At 39.9% G+C, this 18,827-nt stretch overlaps 1 protein-coding gene across 2 annotated transcripts in view; it reads right to left on the minus strand.

Annotated features, from left to right (window-relative positions):
- col5a1 (procollagen, type V, alpha 1) overlaps nt 1–18,827 on the minus strand; it is a 77,899-nt gene that overhangs the window by 18,190 nt on the left and 40,882 nt on the right. For both annotated transcript variants that reach the window (XM_040158199.1, XM_040158200.1), the window contains exons 10-38: nt 17,604–17,645; nt 16,942–17,004; nt 16,756–16,830; nt 14,767–14,859; nt 14,297–14,353; nt 14,072–14,125; nt 13,738–13,791; nt 13,481–13,534; nt 13,296–13,349; nt 13,135–13,188; nt 12,606–12,650; nt 11,823–11,876; nt 11,377–11,421; nt 10,578–10,631; nt 10,447–10,491; nt 9,043–9,096; nt 7,975–8,019; nt 7,685–7,738; nt 6,711–6,755; nt 6,099–6,152; nt 4,091–4,198; nt 2,560–2,613; nt 2,067–2,120; nt 1,235–1,279; nt 990–1,043; nt 859–903; nt 696–749; nt 516–569; nt 372–425 (exon numbers count right to left, since the gene is read on the minus strand). In XM_040158199.1, the coding sequence (XP_040014133.1) occupies nt 372–425; nt 516–569; nt 696–749; nt 859–903; nt 990–1,043; nt 1,235–1,279; nt 2,067–2,120; nt 2,560–2,613; nt 4,091–4,198; nt 6,099–6,152; nt 6,711–6,755; nt 7,685–7,738; nt 7,975–8,019; nt 9,043–9,096; nt 10,447–10,491; nt 10,578–10,631; nt 11,377–11,421; nt 11,823–11,876; nt 12,606–12,650; nt 13,135–13,188; nt 13,296–13,349; nt 13,481–13,534; nt 13,738–13,791; nt 14,072–14,125; nt 14,297–14,353; nt 14,767–14,859; nt 16,756–16,830; nt 16,942–17,004; nt 17,604–17,645 (1,617 nt within the window). The remainder of the gene's footprint in view (nt 1–371; nt 426–515; nt 570–695; nt 750–858; nt 904–989; nt 1,044–1,234; nt 1,280–2,066; nt 2,121–2,559; nt 2,614–4,090; nt 4,199–6,098; nt 6,153–6,710; nt 6,756–7,684; nt 7,739–7,974; nt 8,020–9,042; nt 9,097–10,446; nt 10,492–10,577; nt 10,632–11,376; nt 11,422–11,822; nt 11,877–12,605; nt 12,651–13,134; nt 13,189–13,295; nt 13,350–13,480; nt 13,535–13,737; nt 13,792–14,071; nt 14,126–14,296; nt 14,354–14,766; nt 14,860–16,755; nt 16,831–16,941; nt 17,005–17,603; nt 17,646–18,827) is intronic.

Below are 18,827 nucleotides of genomic sequence, written 5' to 3' on the forward strand. Positions count from 1 at the left end.
GGTTTGGGAGGGAAAGTCTATTAAACGTTTATGCATAATGGATGAAGAGCCCATTGAATGAATGTAAACTACACTTAAGTCATGGCTCTTGAGATATAGGTATGAAGGTAGATCTTTTTTTTGTCAAATAGACAAAATGCTGGGAATGTGAAATCTCACTTTAATAGTGCACATCTTAATTGAAGCCTACAGGTTTCTGTTGTCTTTTTGCAAAGACAGATTTTCAACAGCACCTTTACAACACCAAGTATAACTTTTAAAACACTACATTCAATAGAAGCTGTGCAACCAAATCTATACAAATGTAAAGCGAAACCATCACTGATAATACATGTAAGGGAGGACCAAGATGGTCAGTGGCTGTGACTCACCTGAGGTCCAACCACACCTGGAGGACCAGGAGGACCAGTCTTGCCTTGGAATCCCTGTTTATCACAGAGAAATAAAAAGAATTGTCAGCAACTGATTTGGTGGAACACAGATCAAGAGCAGAATAATCAGACAAGCTTACTCACAGTCTCTCCTCTCTGGCCAGGATGTCCAGGCAGTCCGTCTTTCCCTGCAGGTCCCTGAAAAATACACAAATCCATTAGAATATACAGTACATTACAGTACAGTACAGTACTGAACTGAATGACAGAAAACAGGATGGGTTTATACAGAGAGCCGTGTGTGGTGTATGAGTTTGGACTTACAGGAGGACCCTTTGGTCCTGGGAAACCTGTTGGTCCCTGAGGCCCTGGCAGACCCTAAAACAAACAACAAATGGCCGCTGGTCAATGATCAGTTGTCTCTCATGTAAAACGATGGATGTCATCACGTTAAAATGACTCTTGATGTGTACGTGATGGTACGTACCCTCTCACCAGGAGGTCCTGGTGGGCCGTCATTTCCTGAGTTACCCTAAAGAGACAAAAAGAGGAATTAAATGGTGGGCTTAGATAACAAAATATGCAGTATAATAACTGGCAGTGAAATATTCTATGCACCTTTGGTCCAGCTTTTCCTGTTGGTCCCCTTGGCCCTCTCTCTCCTCTAGGCCCCTTCAGAAAAGACAACGTGATTAAAATCAAAGAAAGGGTCCCAAGAGTTATCTGTGACCTGCAACTCTTGAGCTTAATTATTGTCTCAGTTTGGATTTCCCTCAAGCATGCCCAGGTTGAACCGCCACTTTCACTCAGGTGCCAAGCTTGCCATCTGTATATAAGCTTAGAGTCTGCTGAGTAAGACTAACCGTTGGTCCTCTCTGTCCGCGTGGGCCAGGCTTTCCTGCTGTTCCCTGTAGACACGAAGAGCACATACAATGATCAAAGGAGTGGCACTCACAGCATTAAGAGGTGAGAGAGATGAATCCAAAGCCAGCGGACTGTGACATTTGCGAGCAGGTTTTTACAGAATTGTGCCATTTAGTAGATCTGAGATAATCTTTTATCATTAATTAGGAATTACCTTTTTCAAATTTACCATCAATATTTATTATCACTTACATTACATCCATTTCTATCTCTGAATAGGACAGCTTAATAAAAATAATACACAATATAATGACTTTACAGAAATACTGCAGTTATAGTGGCTGCATACAATTTTAATGAGAAAAACAATTTCATCTTTTGTGTGGCTTTTAAGTTTCAAACAAGTGCTGTGAAACTATGCTAATGGCTCTATTATCCCTTTCTGTTTGTTGGCTTGGTCTCATAAACTTCACAAAGGTTTTGTGAAGATGAAAAGCTATGTGTGCCTTGCTCCACTTGTGGCGACAAACCATTACTCTTGCAGGCAGGCCCAATGGCCCATCCCTTAAACAAAGACAATGAAACACTGCTCAAGTACAACAAAGTGATAAACAATGCTTTTGGTGGTTTGAAATGAGTTGTGTAAGTGGTAATGAAGAAGGAATGCAACTGACTCACTGTTCTTGGGAAGAATCTATATTTTAGAGCCATGCGACTTCTTCTAGTTTGATAAATCTGGAGCTGGGACAGGAGTCAGTCTCCAGTGCTAGGCCTGTAATGATCCAACCCTTGCAGGAATGAGAAGAATATTCAGAACTGTATCTGACGTACCCGAGTTCCTTTCTCTCCATTGGCGCCAGGGAAACCTTGGAAACCCTGAGATCCCTGTGTGTTAGAAAGACAGCAATTAATCATTTGAGAAAACAAACCTTAAATATTAAATCCCTTGTTTATCCCGAGATACCCCAGGCTTTTTAAATGCAACAGGAAACTGGGTGCACCATAAGGAAAAGTAGTGTTTTATTGTTGTCGTGTCAGGAGCTGAGTGCTGACACCAAAAGGCATACTTAAATCCCTGGCTCTTTGATCAGGGAGCTTCAAGCATGTCCAGTTGTCAGACTGCAGCTTTGCCTCAGAAAGGCTAAAGGGTGAACTATCAAAAGTTCAGCAAAGCATTTTTCATTCTCTTTCAAATGTACACAGAAAAATGCGTGTCTGTAGTGACATTTTGGCCAAATTGTGTTCCGTATCTGATTTTCAAGTTACTCCATTCTGAAATCAGTGAATCAATGACAATATTGTTTAGCAATGTGTTTGCAGTTACCTTTGGTCCTTGTCTTCCTGGGTATCCTGGCAATCCGGGAACTCCAAGTTTTCCCTGTAAATAAGAAAATCCAAATTTGTTTTTAGATTTACTTGAAAGGTTTCTCCAGCAATTTATAACTGCTCTTCCATAAAGTTGGGGGACTAATTAGATACATGTAAAAAAATACAGTCGTCGAAACTGATTAAGCAAAGGCCGACTTTCAGTGCCTAGTGTGGGTCAAGCTCCAAGAATGCTGGAGCCTACAGTTCCCATAATGCATGTCAACTGCTTATTCTCCTAAATGCCAACTTCTTTCAACCTGCAAAACTCCACTGTGTAACACAAATCAGGGTTATTTTTCAAACTTTACAAAGCTAACTCCAGACACATGGAACTTTACTCGCTGAGTAGTAAAGTGAACGTCTCATTTAAAATCAGTTCTATTTCACTTTTTTGGGTCAATGCCAACATTATACAAGTCAATATTGCATGATGCTTTGAATGAATACATTAAATATATAAGACACTTATATATTCAATTAATGTGACTTGGACATCAAATATCTAGTATTTTTATGGGTTATCAGTAATGAGAAAAATAATCAAATTATCAGTAAATAATCAATTATCAGTAGAAATTCTAAACAATGATGATCTCCTAATGTGTATCTTGCCAATCCAAATGCAAGACAAGCAGACTGCATGAGGCCCACTTTATACTACATTTGTACAGCTGTGAATGTACACAATTAGAATATTGGTATTCTTAGTAAAAACTACATTAAAATATGCACAAGCATCTGCTAAACACAGCGGCATTTATTAGAATCAACTCAATGTCTGAATGTAGAAACGCTGGCTGTTGTGCAGAATCTGCTTATATATGAGAATGACTCAGCTGATACCACGTGTGTGATCCAGATACAGACCAGAGTTGACATCTATAATGCTGTGTAACTGCCATAATGCAAATAGTTGTACAATTCTGATTAAGAAAAAGCACTTCACTATAAAGAGAAGTTTTTAAGGGTAACAAACACATGTACTGTGATTACAGTGGAAAATAACACAGTTTTCACTCCAACTTTTTGTTTTAGTTGGCTAATGACTTGCCAAATCAAATATGCATGGATTTGTTAGTACAGTCTAAACAATACTCAACATCTGTTCAAGCAAATTTTTAACCTTTAGTGAAAGATCATCAAGAGGCTGCATTACCCAGGCGAATAAATGAAGTTTTTCTTTTTTTTAAACCAGAAAAACGGCTTAAGTACTGTCAGCAACAGCTTACATAGTGTTCAGTTCAACAAAGAATGCTAAGAACTGAATCTATTTTATCCTCTCAGCTGGTTCAAGAGCAGCAGTAGTGAAAAATCGGTTGCTGTTCAGAGCAGACCTATCGGAAAAACAATTTTCCTTGTTAAGCCCTGCTGAGCCACCATCCTAGATCATATATCAAACATGACTGATGATACAAAATAACAACTTGGGTTTTTATTCTGTTTTATCAGTGTGAAATTTAGGAGCCAAACTGGCAAAAGAAGCTTACCTTCTCACCAGTGGGGCCAAGAGGACCAGCATCTCCTGGGAGACCTGATCGACCCTTTGGCCCCTCTGGACCATCTTCTCCCCTGGGTCCTAGTGATCCAATCTCCCCCTGGAAAAAACAAGAATTTATTTCATGCCTTTATTCTTAAACATAATGCACTGGACGACCTGTCTGAACACATACTTGTAACTGAATGTCATACATCTACCTTGTTCTTTAAGCTACCAGGTGGAGTTTTCTTTTTTACAACCATGTTGAGAATTAACAAACATGTTGAATGTATTTTCCTTGTCATCAAATATACTTTTTACCTACATTAAAACCTGAATTGTTTACATTGATGTTTGCTTTGGTTAGCATTGTCCCTCTTCCCTGCCTTTTGTCGGTGCGTTGTTACTGTATGTTTCTCGGTCCGCTACTGCCACCAACTGTGAATCAGCGGATCAGTGTGAAACACCACATTACACATTCGCATTACTGCCCTCTACAGTTGGCGAGAATGTCTATTGTGTTTTGCACATGCTCATGCACTTCCTTGTGCGCTGATCGCAACATTGCTCCATAGTGCCGCTGGTGGTCAGAATCCCCAAAGAGATTAAGGTCTCAAAACCCTACAGTATGCTCTCAATCAGTTTCCCACTATGAGTGGAGTCCTACAAATATTTCTGCCTAAGTTCCAACAGTTTTGTTTATTTCATGAGAGCCCTATATATGGGGTATTGTCATGTCCCCACTCGATAATAAAAAAGAAAATGATTCACACTGCAATATATAATTCGTTTACAACAACTCAATCTTATTCATACACATCTGTGTCACATGAGGAACCAGATAACAGATTTTTCTTGTTTAGTAAACAAGTCCAAACATTCTGGGTAATTCAGGTCACCCTTTTAAAACTGTTGTGAGTATAAAGTTGCTTAAAGGATCAAGCAAGGCTATTTTCCCTTGCTGCCTGCCCCACAAAGCAGTTAGCGATCCCATTATGGCTTTCTCCTTAAGTGTGCTCTCCTTCTAGCAGGACACACACTAAATGATAGAGTGCAAACTCGCTCTGACAACCAGACGTTGCTGCGGAGACCCAGTGGTGTGTGAAAGGTATCTAGTTAAAGGCTTGCGCAGAGTTGCACAAGCAATCGAGTGCGTGCGCACACCCACACTCAAGTACACATAAAACGGCATCAAGCAAACTGTACTTGACTTGCAGTTGCAAGCTCATCAAAGAGAACACTTTAAATTGAGCACTCACACACACACTTTTCATAGGCATGCTCACAAAAGTGAGTGATTTTGATTCTAGTCCATGTGTGTCTCCTCCAGAGCAGAGGGCCTCCTCAAATCTTTGCTTTCATCTGGATCTGCTACATCTCCAGAGGACAACAGACTGGAGACCCGTGTCTCTCTGGGTTTGAAGGGTTTAAAGAGCCATTGATTTCTCCTTCCTTTCTGCACTCAGCTATAGACAGCCTGGTCAGGGATTGGGGGTTTTTATGTTTGAAGAAAGGACTGGATGCGAGTTGTGTTTCTCACCGAAAAAGGTGTTTTTCCTATGACTTGACAGTGTAAATCCCTAATGCAGTTAAGAAAAGGAAGCTGTTGCTGGGTAAACATGTAAAACTTGTGCTTGTCTCCTGAAGTTGCTGAGGTTAGGACTGACTGGAAAGTGGCAGAGGGGATAGAGAAGGCGTTGGAAACTGCTCACATAAACACATTCCCACGCGCACACACTAACAGCTGGCAATTGGAACAACACCTTATGTTTGCTCATTACCCACAATCCCACAGTAGTCACAGCCACATGGGCCATGAGGGGCTAACGCGATAGAAGTGGTTGGTACTTTTACTTAGTTCGAATAAAGGTTGCCCCCAACAAAACTTAGCACCAAGAACCATTCAGAGTGCAGAAGTTACAGTTGTCTAATTAGTTTAATTCATTTGATGATGCTTCCAGCAGTCAAGACGTGATTAGCACATACAGCTGAGTAGAATATAAACAAAGAAGCCTTACCCTGTCGCCCTTGATACCCATATCTCCCTTGAAGCCAGGGAAGCCATCTTCTCCCTAGCAAGAGAATAAAGAGAGGTGAGGATGTAATGAAGGAGGATTTGGATAATACAGATGCTGAAACTATTTGAGTTGTATTCATAGAAAAGTCACACTCAAAGACAAGCTCTCACACACACACACACACACACACGCACGCACGCACGCACGCACGCACGCACGCACACACACACACACACACACACACACATGCACACACACACACACACACACACACACACACACACACACACACACACACACACACACACACACACACACACACACACACACTCAAACACACACACAGAGAGATTTGGAGTCTTGGCAAGATCCCCTGTTGCCATAGAAACTCTTCATTGCATTTTTTTCTTCTGTAGCACAATTCAGATGAGTTTTACAGGATTTCATTGAGATTATCATTAGCATGAAACGGTTCATGCAAGACCACCACCACTCTCATCATCATTACCATTAATCAGAATAATTCATACAAATTATACAATTTCTCTGAAGTTCATAGTCTCTTCTTTTCACGCAGTCACTTTTCTTAGTCAACAGTCCGAGCTCTCTTACCTTTTCACCCTTGTTTCCTTTAAGACCGCGTACACCATCGGCTCCCTGTGATGCAAGAACAGACAGAGGTTACAGGTTGACAGGGTGCATATTGGACAAAGGGGGGGTTTTGAATTGTAGAGGATTAAGTCCCACTAGGACAGGAGGATATTCACCACCAGTGTGATTGCTACAGTTGTTCTAAAATAAGATTGCAAAGTCCCAAAAATGATCTGATGTAGCTGATTGTCACTGCTTTTTTTTTTTTTTAACATTTGTCAAGTGTGCTATGCAGGATACTCCCTGTGATGGATGAATTTAGATGTGTTTCGTTTGCATTTTAGCTTATGAAATCCTCAAAACTTCCTTTCCTGACCAGTCTTATCATCTTCCTAGGGAGACACTTCAGACTTCGGCCTTGTAACAGGGGCACTGTTAGCTCGAAGTCAAGCCACTTGTGTGATCCCCTCTCTCAGTGGAAGCTTTAATGATTGGATCAGTCATACCCTCTTGCCAAGAATTATTTGATGGGATTTCTTTTGTCATGGTTTTATCAGCTACTAATGACACCAAGCAAGAGAAGGGCTGTGTGCCTTGAGTCGTTATCAGCCCCTGTGACTAATGTCACACTACCTCATGGGAGCTAAATGATGTAAGATCTGAAAAGTAGACTTTACTGTCTTAATCTCTGCATCACTAATATAGTTTTTATATCTTTGTAAAAAAAGCAGAGGCCATTGAACAAACCAATACAGTTCTTCTTTGAAAGGAATGTAATTAGGCAGAAAACAGGTTTTAATTTGTTAAACAAAACTTTTTAAAAAATCATAGTGGGTTGGTTGGACAAACCTTGGAATTATTAATACAGCTTTTTTTTTTATATGAACTTTAATAAGATAGTGGGAAACTATTAGCCTATAACAGGTTTTAATTGCAAAGCACTAGTATATGATAATATTACACATGAATTTATCATTGGATGATAATGAACTCACCTTCACGCCTCGGGGCCCAGGATAACCAATGGGTCCTTGAGGGCCAGCAGGGCCCTGGGGAGAAGGATGTTTTGTGAGAGCTTGTAACGCACACACACAATTACAGAGCACACATGCACCCACAGAGTAAGTATTATCTACAGTACATTAATGCAAAATGTTTTATGCAAATTTGTCTGAACTAGGACAAACAAAAGGAAAAAGAAACTTAGAAATGCAGGAAAAAAATTATGAAAAGAACAAACGCAAGCTCCAAAATTAAGAGAAATTGAGGAAGAAATAAAACTTACCAGGTGTCCTTTCTCCCCAGGGGGGCCCTCCTTTCCAGGGTGACCCTGTTAAATATTAAGAGAAATATTATTGCATCTCATATTGCATCTCATTTCAATTACCACCATAAATACTACAACACCCCCTATAATTGAAGGATTAGGTTGTAAAACTACTAGAGGACATATCAAAGTGGGAAATTGGAATCAGAACCTTTAGTGTCCAATATCATTTGGGACTTTTATCCATAATGCACAGCATTATAGAGGCACTACTGGCTATTACTGGGCTCTAAAAGCATATACTGCCGTTTTGAGACTTCACAATACATTGCACACATTTTGTATATGCATGAGCACACACAAACAATGCAGAAACAACAGAAAGCACACATGTAATGTATACATGGGTGTCTGTTTAAAAAAAAACCTAAAAAGAAACAAAAAACTGGAAGTTTTTTGATTGCATTCTCATGAGACAAGGGAGCCCTGCAGAGCCTCTTATCAGTTTTTAGTGATGTGAGAGAGGAAGGAGTAGGAAACAGACACTAGAGAAGATGGAAATGAGGGCCAGAGAGGGCGCATTGAGATTGAGAAAGAGAATATTGCATTTATTGGAAGATGCCTCATCTGGCTCTCTTTTTCTATCTTTCATCAAATCCCCCATTTTTTTACACCTATTCATATTTCACAGCCTCTCTTGTTTTCATGTTCCTTAGGTGCCACCTTGTGCCTTCCAAGACACATCTGCAATTAGTGCATGTGTCTTCTATGCTGTCTGTGCAGAGATGGGAGAGAGAGTGTTTTCATGTACTGTGTATATCTGTGTGTGGGCGGGTTGTTCCATTGTCACACAGCTGTGGTAATGTATTATATCATATACAGTATATGTTTCAGCCAAATAATTATCTCAGTATGCTTTGAACGTGTTAAATGGTTTTCAAACATTAAAACTTGATGTGGTGCTTTGAAAATGTTGTTTATCTGACTTATGCCAATTATAAATTGTTTTTAAAAGACAAAGAGGGAGAAAGGGAGAAGCTGTTTCACTTTCGTACATATCATTGGATGTGTGGTATAAAAACTCACCGGTGGACCATCAGCTCCTGGCATTCCTGGCAAGCCTGGCTTTCCAGTGGGACCCTAGACAGAAGACAAGACGAGATGTTAGGGCAAATAAGACATCACAAAGTGAGACTGCGCAAGGCAATCAAAGGTTTTAAGTGTAATAAAAGTCTGCGAGAATACAGAGACTGTAAAAACAAGAGTCTACAGCCATGCTAGCAACTCTGTGAGGGTGCACTAATGTACAGCAGTGCTTGGAGCTAAATGCTAATGTCAGCTTGCTTACATGCTCACAGGGACAATGCTAACATGTTGATGTTTTGCAGGTATACTGTTTAACATGTTCACCATCTTAGTTTAGTGTGTTAGCATGCTAACATTTGCTAATTAGCATTAAACATAAAGTTGACTGAGGCTAATGGCAACATAAGTTTTGCAAATATTAAATTAAAGTTTGACCTAATGATAGCACTAAATGGAATGTGAAGGGATCACGAACATTATTATAATTAATTCTGAGGGGGACATGGATGTGTGTACAAAATTTCATGCCCATCTATCCAATAGTTGCCAAGACATTTCCCAAAAACCTTATGGTTCGCTACAAAAAAGTTACGGGATTGCAAAAGTCAGTAGCATTCATCCACTGGGAACCATGAATATTAGCCACTAGCATGGTGGGTAAAAAGATGAATCAATATGGCGACAGGGTGTGAATTTCTTGCTCTCACTACCTCTTTCTTTTTATAACTTCAGCCCGTGTTTCACTAAAACATGCAAATAGTCTACATGTAACAATGCAGGTTGCTTTGTGTCAAAGATTTAGTGATGTATTGACTTCAGGATTATAAAACTTTTTATCATTTATATTTATTAAATCATCCAGAATGTCTGTGTTTGTATGATTAATAATCAAACTGTGCTTTTGATTACTTCTTTGAACCAAATTTTCAAATAATTGACCTTGCATCTATTCTTTATTTCACTCACTTATACTTCATCAAATACCATAGCCTTCTAATATTTCATTTATAGTCAGGATAAACATAATATCTACATTATTCATTCTTCCAGCAGTTCAATAATAAACGGAACACCTACCACCTAGACGGGCAAATGTGATGTAGCTGAAATTGGATTAAAATGTATCAGGATTAAAATCTGTCCTTACTGTCTACTAGGCACTATTTGGTCCTGCTTTGGGGACGGCGACGCGTTTGCATAACACCGTGATAAGGATTTGGAACTCAGCTCATGCAAATTAACAGGACAATTTCCTGCAGTTTTATAGATTTGGGGTCTGTGTTTATTAACATTTTATTGAGCTTATTAAGCTTTTATTTAGGCAGTTTTTTTTCCTTTGGAGTTGCAAGAAAGGCTTGTTTCACATTATAATTATTCAGATTCGGTGATCATGTGATATCTTACCTTATCTCCTGGAGGTCCAATGGCTCCTTGGGGCCCTGGAAGTCCCTGTGGAAAGGATACAAAACGCTCAGAACATTTTATTTGACGTATGAGAGAAAAATCTGATGTCAGACAACCTGTTTATCACTGACCTGGGCACCTGGGTTGCCTTGCTGTCCAGGAGGTCCTGGCTCTCCTTGAGGTCCCTGAAAAAAACATAAAGGTAATTTTATAAATCTCATTATAAATACAAAGATTGATGACTTTATTTACTTGAGTAAAACGGCCCATATGAAGGTAAGAGTGATTTGTTGCTCCATATGGTCCATTAAAAGTGAAATGTTGCTCTGAACAGTCATAAATTAAAAGCCGTACAACAGCGCAACACTGTATAATTACCTTATACCTAAATAGACATTCTACACAGTCTCAAATCTACTTTCCTAATGAAAAAAACAGCTGAAACACAAAAACCAAACATCTTCCCTCTCAGAAAACTGGCAATCAATTATGTTGCCCTAGTCCAGGAGTCTGGGAAAGCTGTTGTTCTTCCATCTCTACCTAGTTGGAACATTCCCAACAGAAACAGACAAGCTGCTCTAGCCAGGTATTTTCTCATTATGGCCATGCACTACCAGAAATTGACCTGGAATGATACAACTGGCAATGGTGGACTGCTCAAATGGATCTAAACACAGCCTGTCTATTCTTCATTATCTCTTAAGTATCCTCTGATTGTCCAGGAGAGTGTGTGTGTGTGTGTTTGTGTGTGAATGTAAGTGAGAGATGGCTCATGAGGCAGTTTTGTGGATTTGAGGGTAAAATAAACAGAAATAGATTAAATAGGTGCATTTTGAGATTCTGTGATCGCTGTGTATGTTGTGTTTATTGGTTTTATCTTGGAAATGAATGGTCTCTGGTCTCAGCTTAATCATTTCCAGCTTCACTTACAATGTTTCCTTTAGGTCCAGGGTGGCCATCCATTCCAGTAACACCCTAAAGCAGAGGAGATGAACACAATGTTCAGCACATACAGATCACACATACTGTGTCAGGGAAATCTGGGATCTCTACATCCTGCTATAGCAGTTCAAACTAAGCCATTTGATTGATGCCCATGTTAAATTAATTCTGTTGAAACAGTATACACATTAGGTTTAAGCTTTGTTCCACTGTACATTTGTCTGAAATGCTGAAGTTAAACTCAATAACATATGCCACTCTCTGTGTATGCTGTCTGAGATATATTGAGTTTTCTATTTCCCTATGGGTGTTGTTTGCAGTTTCTTTCGTTCTCGTTGCCTGTGAGATGGTTAAAAATTGATTCTGCTCTCTAAACAGTAAATCTATGGTAACAGCGTGGATATGAAAGGTGAGAGGAGGGTACAAGGACTCACAGGGGGTCCGGGAGGTCCCTGAGGTCCCTTTGGTCCGAGCAAACCCCGGGGCCCCTAGGAGAAAAGAAGGGAAACGACACTGAGAATGACATCACACCTGTGAGTGGCTTGATGAATTATTACACACGTTCAGCTAAATCAAGTTTCATAATTATACTTCTGGAAAAAACATGACTTCCAAAATGTCCTTGAGGATATTCTACAGAGACACATTTTGATGGAAAGCTAGAAGCCGCTACTTTTTTTCTTAACTACACATTCATTCCTCACAACTATGCCTATCAAACAAGGCTTTGAATTTCTGTGTTTTGCCTCACAGCTACAGTTACCTAACAAGCCGTATTGTCCTGGCAGTTTGAATTCAAACCAGTATAGCACACCCTGGTGGACAAAATAAATCATAACCAGAGATATCAAGGGCTTTCTGATGGTGCCCCCTCCCCACCCAACACTCTGTGGGGAACATCCGGCCTGAGAGAGTAGGAGGCTATTATAACAAGCTTGATTTGAGCTGCCTGCATTTCTTACCTCCAAAGATTTTTTTGTACAGATGAAACACTAGCAAAGCCTGATCAACGTGTACTTTTCAGCAATATAGTGTGGAAAAAATCTCCATTTATAGGAATGTGAACAGTGTCTGCAGTCTGCAAATGATATATGCTATCGTCAGACCATATGATTGTTCGCTAACACACCGACATGATGAGAGCGAGCCCTGAGCTTTTAGCTCTACCATACAATCTCTCAGGATACGACTGAATGGTAATACATGTGATCACTCACTGGTTCACCAGGAAGTCCCCTGGGTCCGACCTCACCATCATCTCCCTGGGAAAGAGAGAGAATGAGTCAGAATGTGGAACAGACGGTGAATGATAATGGAGGAGAAAGTGAGGATGTGTTTGTGTGTGTTACAGGGAGCAAGAGATAATGAGAAAGCACAAAGACAAAGCAGGGGAAGAGGGGATCAGGTTGCATCAGCTGTTGGTAATGAGGATGGAGAGGGAGACTGGAAGCAGATAAAGGTGTGCTGAGATCAAAAAAAATATTAAGGAGAAAATTGAGTGAGAAAGGGGAGACGGGGAGCGCTAGAGGAAGTAAAATTCAGATGCTGACAAAAAGGTGAGATTGGTAAGAGGAAGAAGTTCTGCTCTGGCGTAATTTCTGTCTTTCTGCAGCAACATAACAATAGCAGTTCATACATCAGACACGAGCATGCACCTCTTTAGTTCTATCAGCTCTCTCAGGTTAATACAACCAAATGGAAATAAAGGGAAAACAAAAGTGTGAAATTGTGATTTTTTTTTTTTACCCTCTCTCCATCTTCTCCAGGACCACCAGGAGGTCCAGAGGGACCAGGTTCACCCTATAACAACAAACATTTAGATTTAACAGTGGCACACATCACAACAAACCAACATAATTTCACATCATACAAAACCACACTTTTTATAGAACCATAAAACGACTTACTCTGTGTCCTTTTTCACCAGGAAGTCCAGCCAGACCATCAAACCCTCTGTCTCCCTGAAGAAAAAAACAAAACAAAACAGTTTGAGTACTCCTGTCCAGGCAAAACCCATGATTAAACTGGTTTCATGATTTATGGTGCATTGAAGCTGAAAAAAAGTGGTAAAGACGTTAAGTTGACAAGGTACCTTGGGTCCAGACTGTCCTGGCATGCCCCTGGCACCATCGGCTCCAGGGCGACCCTGTTCAAAAAATTTAGTTACAAAGTTACAAAACACATGGCCTCTTAATAAGTAGGATAACTGCAAATATACTATGAAGGGTAGCATACGCCTGGTTTATAATTCAGCACTCCATTTTTCATAAAACATTATCTACAGTATTAGTGTCAGAAAGTATATATCGCATGCTTTGCTGTTGACAACACCATTTGCATCACTCGTACCCTTCTGCCAGGCTTTCCAGTGGGTCCAGTGGATCCCATTGGTCCACGTGGTCCCTGAAAGAAAAACACAGAGGCATTTCTTTCTTTTTCTGCATTTGTAATCTCTGAAACCATCTTGAAAATATCATACTAAAACAAAGAAAGTTGCAAAGTATTCGGCCTTTAAAGGTTACAATTTTTTGGGGGGGAGATTAATGCAATACTACAATAGTTCAACATTATATACATTAGTTTGGGTTAACACGTTTTCAGAAGGGGCTTGCTTGGCTGAATTTATTTCTGTTTTTCAGAAATAGATTTTAAAAACAAAACTTTGTATTTGAATATCTTGTACCTGAGGTCCTGCCTCTCCAGACTCTCCCTTAATTCCTGTTACACCAGGAGGACCCTGAGAAGAAAAGAAGAGAAGATCTGATAGACACTAAACCAATTCAAGTTTTCAACTTAGCTAAAATTTGTTTGCAAATTCATTTTTCTGTACAGTGAACCACAATAACCATGAAGATATCTACAGATTTTCGAGTCCGTGTTTGCTGTGAGATGATTTGAAAATACATACCAGAGGGCCGGGTCTGCCGGTCAGACCCATTGGACCTGTAGGGCCGCGCATAGCCAGCTGAAGACAGGAAGGAAAAGATTAGTAATAATATCATGAACAAGATAAAGACAAGAATATGTAAAAGATAAAAGGTGTTGTACATTTACCAGATGTCTCATCAAAATTATCATGTATTTAACCATTTGCATATCTGTGTGTGTGTGTGTGTGTGTGTGTGTGTGTGTGTCTGTCTGTTCGTTCATGTGTTCTTTGTCTCAATGTATATATGAATTACGCATTATTGTGAGGAACTCAAAATAACAAAAAAATGAATGCAAAAAATAAACAAGAATAGTATAATACTGTTTTAGAATTTAGATTTTTTTTTAAAAAGCTTAGGAAGTTTGGAGAATGGAGAAAAAAAACCTAACTATATACAGTATAATATTAACTACTGCAGTCTGATGAGGTGTTTAGGTGTGAACTCTTACCCTAGCCTGCTGCATGATTGCTTGCATCTGGGCCTCCTGTGCTGATACAGCAGGTCCCTTCTGTCCAGAGTCACCTCCAGAGCTGAATCTGAACTATGGAGGGAATCACAGATTGGTGAATCATCAGAACACAAAACACAGAACACAAAAATAAAAACCAGGGAAACATTTGGAATTACTAAAATACTGAGGCATCTTGCAGCAAATAAAATATTTGAGTTTAAATATGAACATCTATTCCCAACAATATTGTCAGTAATTCTTTAATGTAGTGTTCCCATCTTGAACTATGCAACAGATGTTGAACTAAGCATCAGCCCCCCCAGATGCCAAACAAGCACCATCAAAGGTTGCCTCTGCAGACCATGAACTTCGAATTCTACTGGCATCTGGTGGTGATACACAGGCATTGCACCATAGGTGAATATCCAGGCTTGTGGTGTAATTCAGGTTTGTTTAGGCCAGGCATCTTGGGTTGGGTTACACAGCACTGTCATCAGGAGGCTGAGTTACAGATGCCGAGCAACACACCACTGTTCAGAATTTCACAATCACTGAAACGCTGTCACCAAGAAGCAAAATACAGACAGATGACTCAGAACATCATGAGTCAGATCTACTGCAGCCCACCCTCCACAAACCACATCTCTCCAGCGCAAAAAATTTTCACAAATTTAGAGTAAATCCCACAGTTTCTTCTTCTGTCCATATATCTGCTGAGTTTGATTAAGTACTGGCACTTTCCTTTGAAATCTTATTCACAATAAAATATATGCATGTATTTCTTGTTTCCTGTCTGCCAATCTGTGAGTCTTACGGTCTTTCTTAGATTCTTGCAGTCTTCATCCTTTTCACATTTTATGTTATTCCTTCTACAATTTCCATTTCTTTACTGATGTTCCTCTGCAGCATCAAACCTTGTACAAAATGTTATGCCGCATCAAATTGTTGACTAGCAAGGCAGAGAAACAGAAAAAAAAACTCTACTGGGAACTACATTATTCTTTGCACACAGCACCAACTCAAAATAGAATAGACTGTCTACAGAAAATAAAGAGAAGATGCATCACTAGTGGATGAATGTAAGTGGGCCAATTGTAAAACACAATGTTAAGATTTGCCATTTAATCCTGTCATGTTGAGTCCACAAGTTCAATACTAAGAGCCAAAATGTCCTCTCGTGAAAAAACAATGCATGTTCCTCATTAGGCTTGGAGCTCGAGGATCAGATTTCAAGTTGTGCTTTCTGCCAGTGGATACACCAGAAAGACTTGAGTTCCTGTCCAGACAGAGCTTGCCGCATGGATCACCCAGACAGCTCTGTGGAGCCCTGAAACCACAACATTACATCTGTACAACTAATCAGGTCCAACAGCAATAGTGTCAGACATCTTCGAAGAACAGGGAAAAGAAAGTAAGGTGGACTGAATAGGAAGTCCTTAGAAAGGCTGCGCAACTGCTGCTGAGGCTAGAGAGAGAATCGAAAGAATTGGTTTGCCTCCCATCCAGAGCTAGAAAACTTCCTCGAAGGCCACCTGATAGCTTACATTTTGGCTCAAGAATGTGGAAAATGGTGTAGGTAAAGAAAGTCCTATAATATGTAGATTTGCATTTTTAAAGTAAAGAAAAAAGGAGAGTGAGAACTACAGGTGATAAAGTAGGGTGCTATCTCACCTATTTAACCCACCACAAGGGGTTGCTAAAGCACTGATTTACATTACAAAATATTTGTAAGGGACACGTCCATCAAAAATGTGTTTTAAAGGAAACCCCCTTCATTCCACTAGACTGCATAAACCACATGTCAGAGTTATTGTTAAAACAGAGGAAGATACATCATACTTGGCTTTAAACAAGGCTAAACAAGGATATAAAGTCACATGTAAAATGTTTTAGCGTTTTAAGTTGGGTAAACATATAAACAGAGTGCATTTCCTGTTATGCAATTTTTAACACTTTTTTGTTTTTTTACAACTGTAATTTACTTACAGGCAGCATCAGGACAGTGCCAGGGGGTCCTGGCAGACCATCAGCACCAGGAAGACCAGGACGACCCGCAGGACCCTTAAACAGATAATAACACACGTAAGTACAGGCACACAAAGAGAAATTTGGTTTTTTTTTTTTTTTTTTGGAGCCCTGAAAATTAATATGACTGTAAGAATTTATACTCACCCTCTCTCCAGGATCTCCGGGACTGCCTGGTGGGCCAGAAGCACCTGGGGGTCCAGGGAGACCCTATTTTGAGCAGAAGATCTCATTTGACTCCGGTACATACAGAAAAAAAACAGTCACATTTTCTCCACTAAAAGTTCTCGCCTTTATCTTGCAAAGTGGTCACACATGGGAGAAAGGAATGCATGAGGCAATATGGGGACAGCTTGTTGAGTTGTAAATCCTTTGTGAGGTGCTCTTTATTGGTCTATAGCTCAATGCTTGAATGGCTGGCCTCTGTGGGACTTCATCTTCAGGGTGTCAAGAACAACTGTGTCTGAAAAAAGTCTTCCTAGATAAATAATTAAGTTCTCCAACATCTGGGCAAGTCCATATCTCTTCAGGGGAACTGTTTCGGTCACTCCCTTTGCATTACTAATCCGGCAGTCAGGGATTTTCAGAGCAAAGCATTAAACTCAAATTTTCTTATCCAAACAACACACTGTAAACAGACTAAAAGAATGGCTGACATAAACCGTTATCAGCATTTATTTATGAAAAGAAATTACAAATAAAAATGCCAGTGATTAAAAGGCACAGAGAAAAAAAAAAGATGTGGAATAACCAGGGGAAGTTAAGAAGGAGAGGCTAAGAGTGACAGAATTTGAGACAGATTGACTTACTGTTGGCCCTTCAGGCCCAGGCGGACCCTCCACCAACATTCCCTGAAACACAGAGGCCAAGAAAATCATCAGATACTGCAATAGTCCCCAAAACTATCTCAAGGCCTCATTCATAAATACATATTCGTTTGCAACAGTCTCACAGTGTACAAATGCACTCACAGGCATATCCTTTGTCCATTAATACACAACCTCGGTTAAAGGAGTTAAGTGTACATGAATACATGTCCCAACACACCTGTGTATTAACTTTCCATCTCAAAGTCTTTGCTGACTTAATGGACATTCCTGCCTGTCATTTCTGTTAAGCTTGCAATTAATCCATGGAGAACAGGAGAGAGAATGACTGCAGATGCACAAAGGCAAAGACGCCTTCAGTTGCTCTCCTCAATGGACAAGCTAAGGTAAGTACAAATTAAATTTAAGTAATAACTAATTGGTTTATACTGGCAGATGATATCATTGATCATGCAACATAAAGCCAGTGTATGAATGTGTCTGTGCATTGACATACATTCAATGGACTTAGTAAAGTGTATTACTAACATATACACTATCCCTATAGTGAAACACAGCAAGTACAGTGTGGACTCAATACCATCTGAGTTACAGGCACACTGTTGCAGCTCTGCGGCTACAAAGATATTGCTTTGTTGGTTTGCTGTTGTGGTAACACTTTGGCTTCCTGCTTTGTTATGAGGACGGAAATCCCAAAATTATCCAAACTTATTTGAATTATATGATCTCAGCTTTTTTTTTTTTCCCCACATCAACTCCCAAGCTGTACCCTCGGGGCGTTTTTATCATAAAGTGCTCTGACTGATCTTTGACACTCCCTAGGTTAAGCTTATATTTTGCCTGTAGTGTGTGTGCAGGGAAATGAGCTAGACCTTGGGGAAAAAAGCGTCTCAGTTTTTTATGCATGTTTACAAGAGACAAGATACACTGGGTGGTGATGTGTACTCAAACTCGCTGGTAATGTGTCCTCAAACATGCTTACAAACACATATAAGCAGACAGTCATCGAGGAAGTGGACTTCAAACACACATTCCTTCGTGCTCTCACATACAAACATGAAGTCACTCTCTCACAGAGGCATGTATACTTGGTGGGGCTCAGTGACAGCTGTTTGAAGTGAAACACATGTAGTTGTATGAGAGATATAAATTCCTTCTGTGTCTGATGCACCTTTGCAAACACACAAAAAAAGGAGTCGTCCTCAA

Source organism: Xiphias gladius, chromosome 20, assembly GCF_016859285.1.
Source record: "Xiphias gladius isolate SHS-SW01 ecotype Sanya breed wild chromosome 20, ASM1685928v1, whole genome shotgun sequence".
NCBI lineage: Eukaryota > Metazoa > Chordata > Actinopteri > Istiophoriformes > Xiphiidae > Xiphias > Xiphias gladius.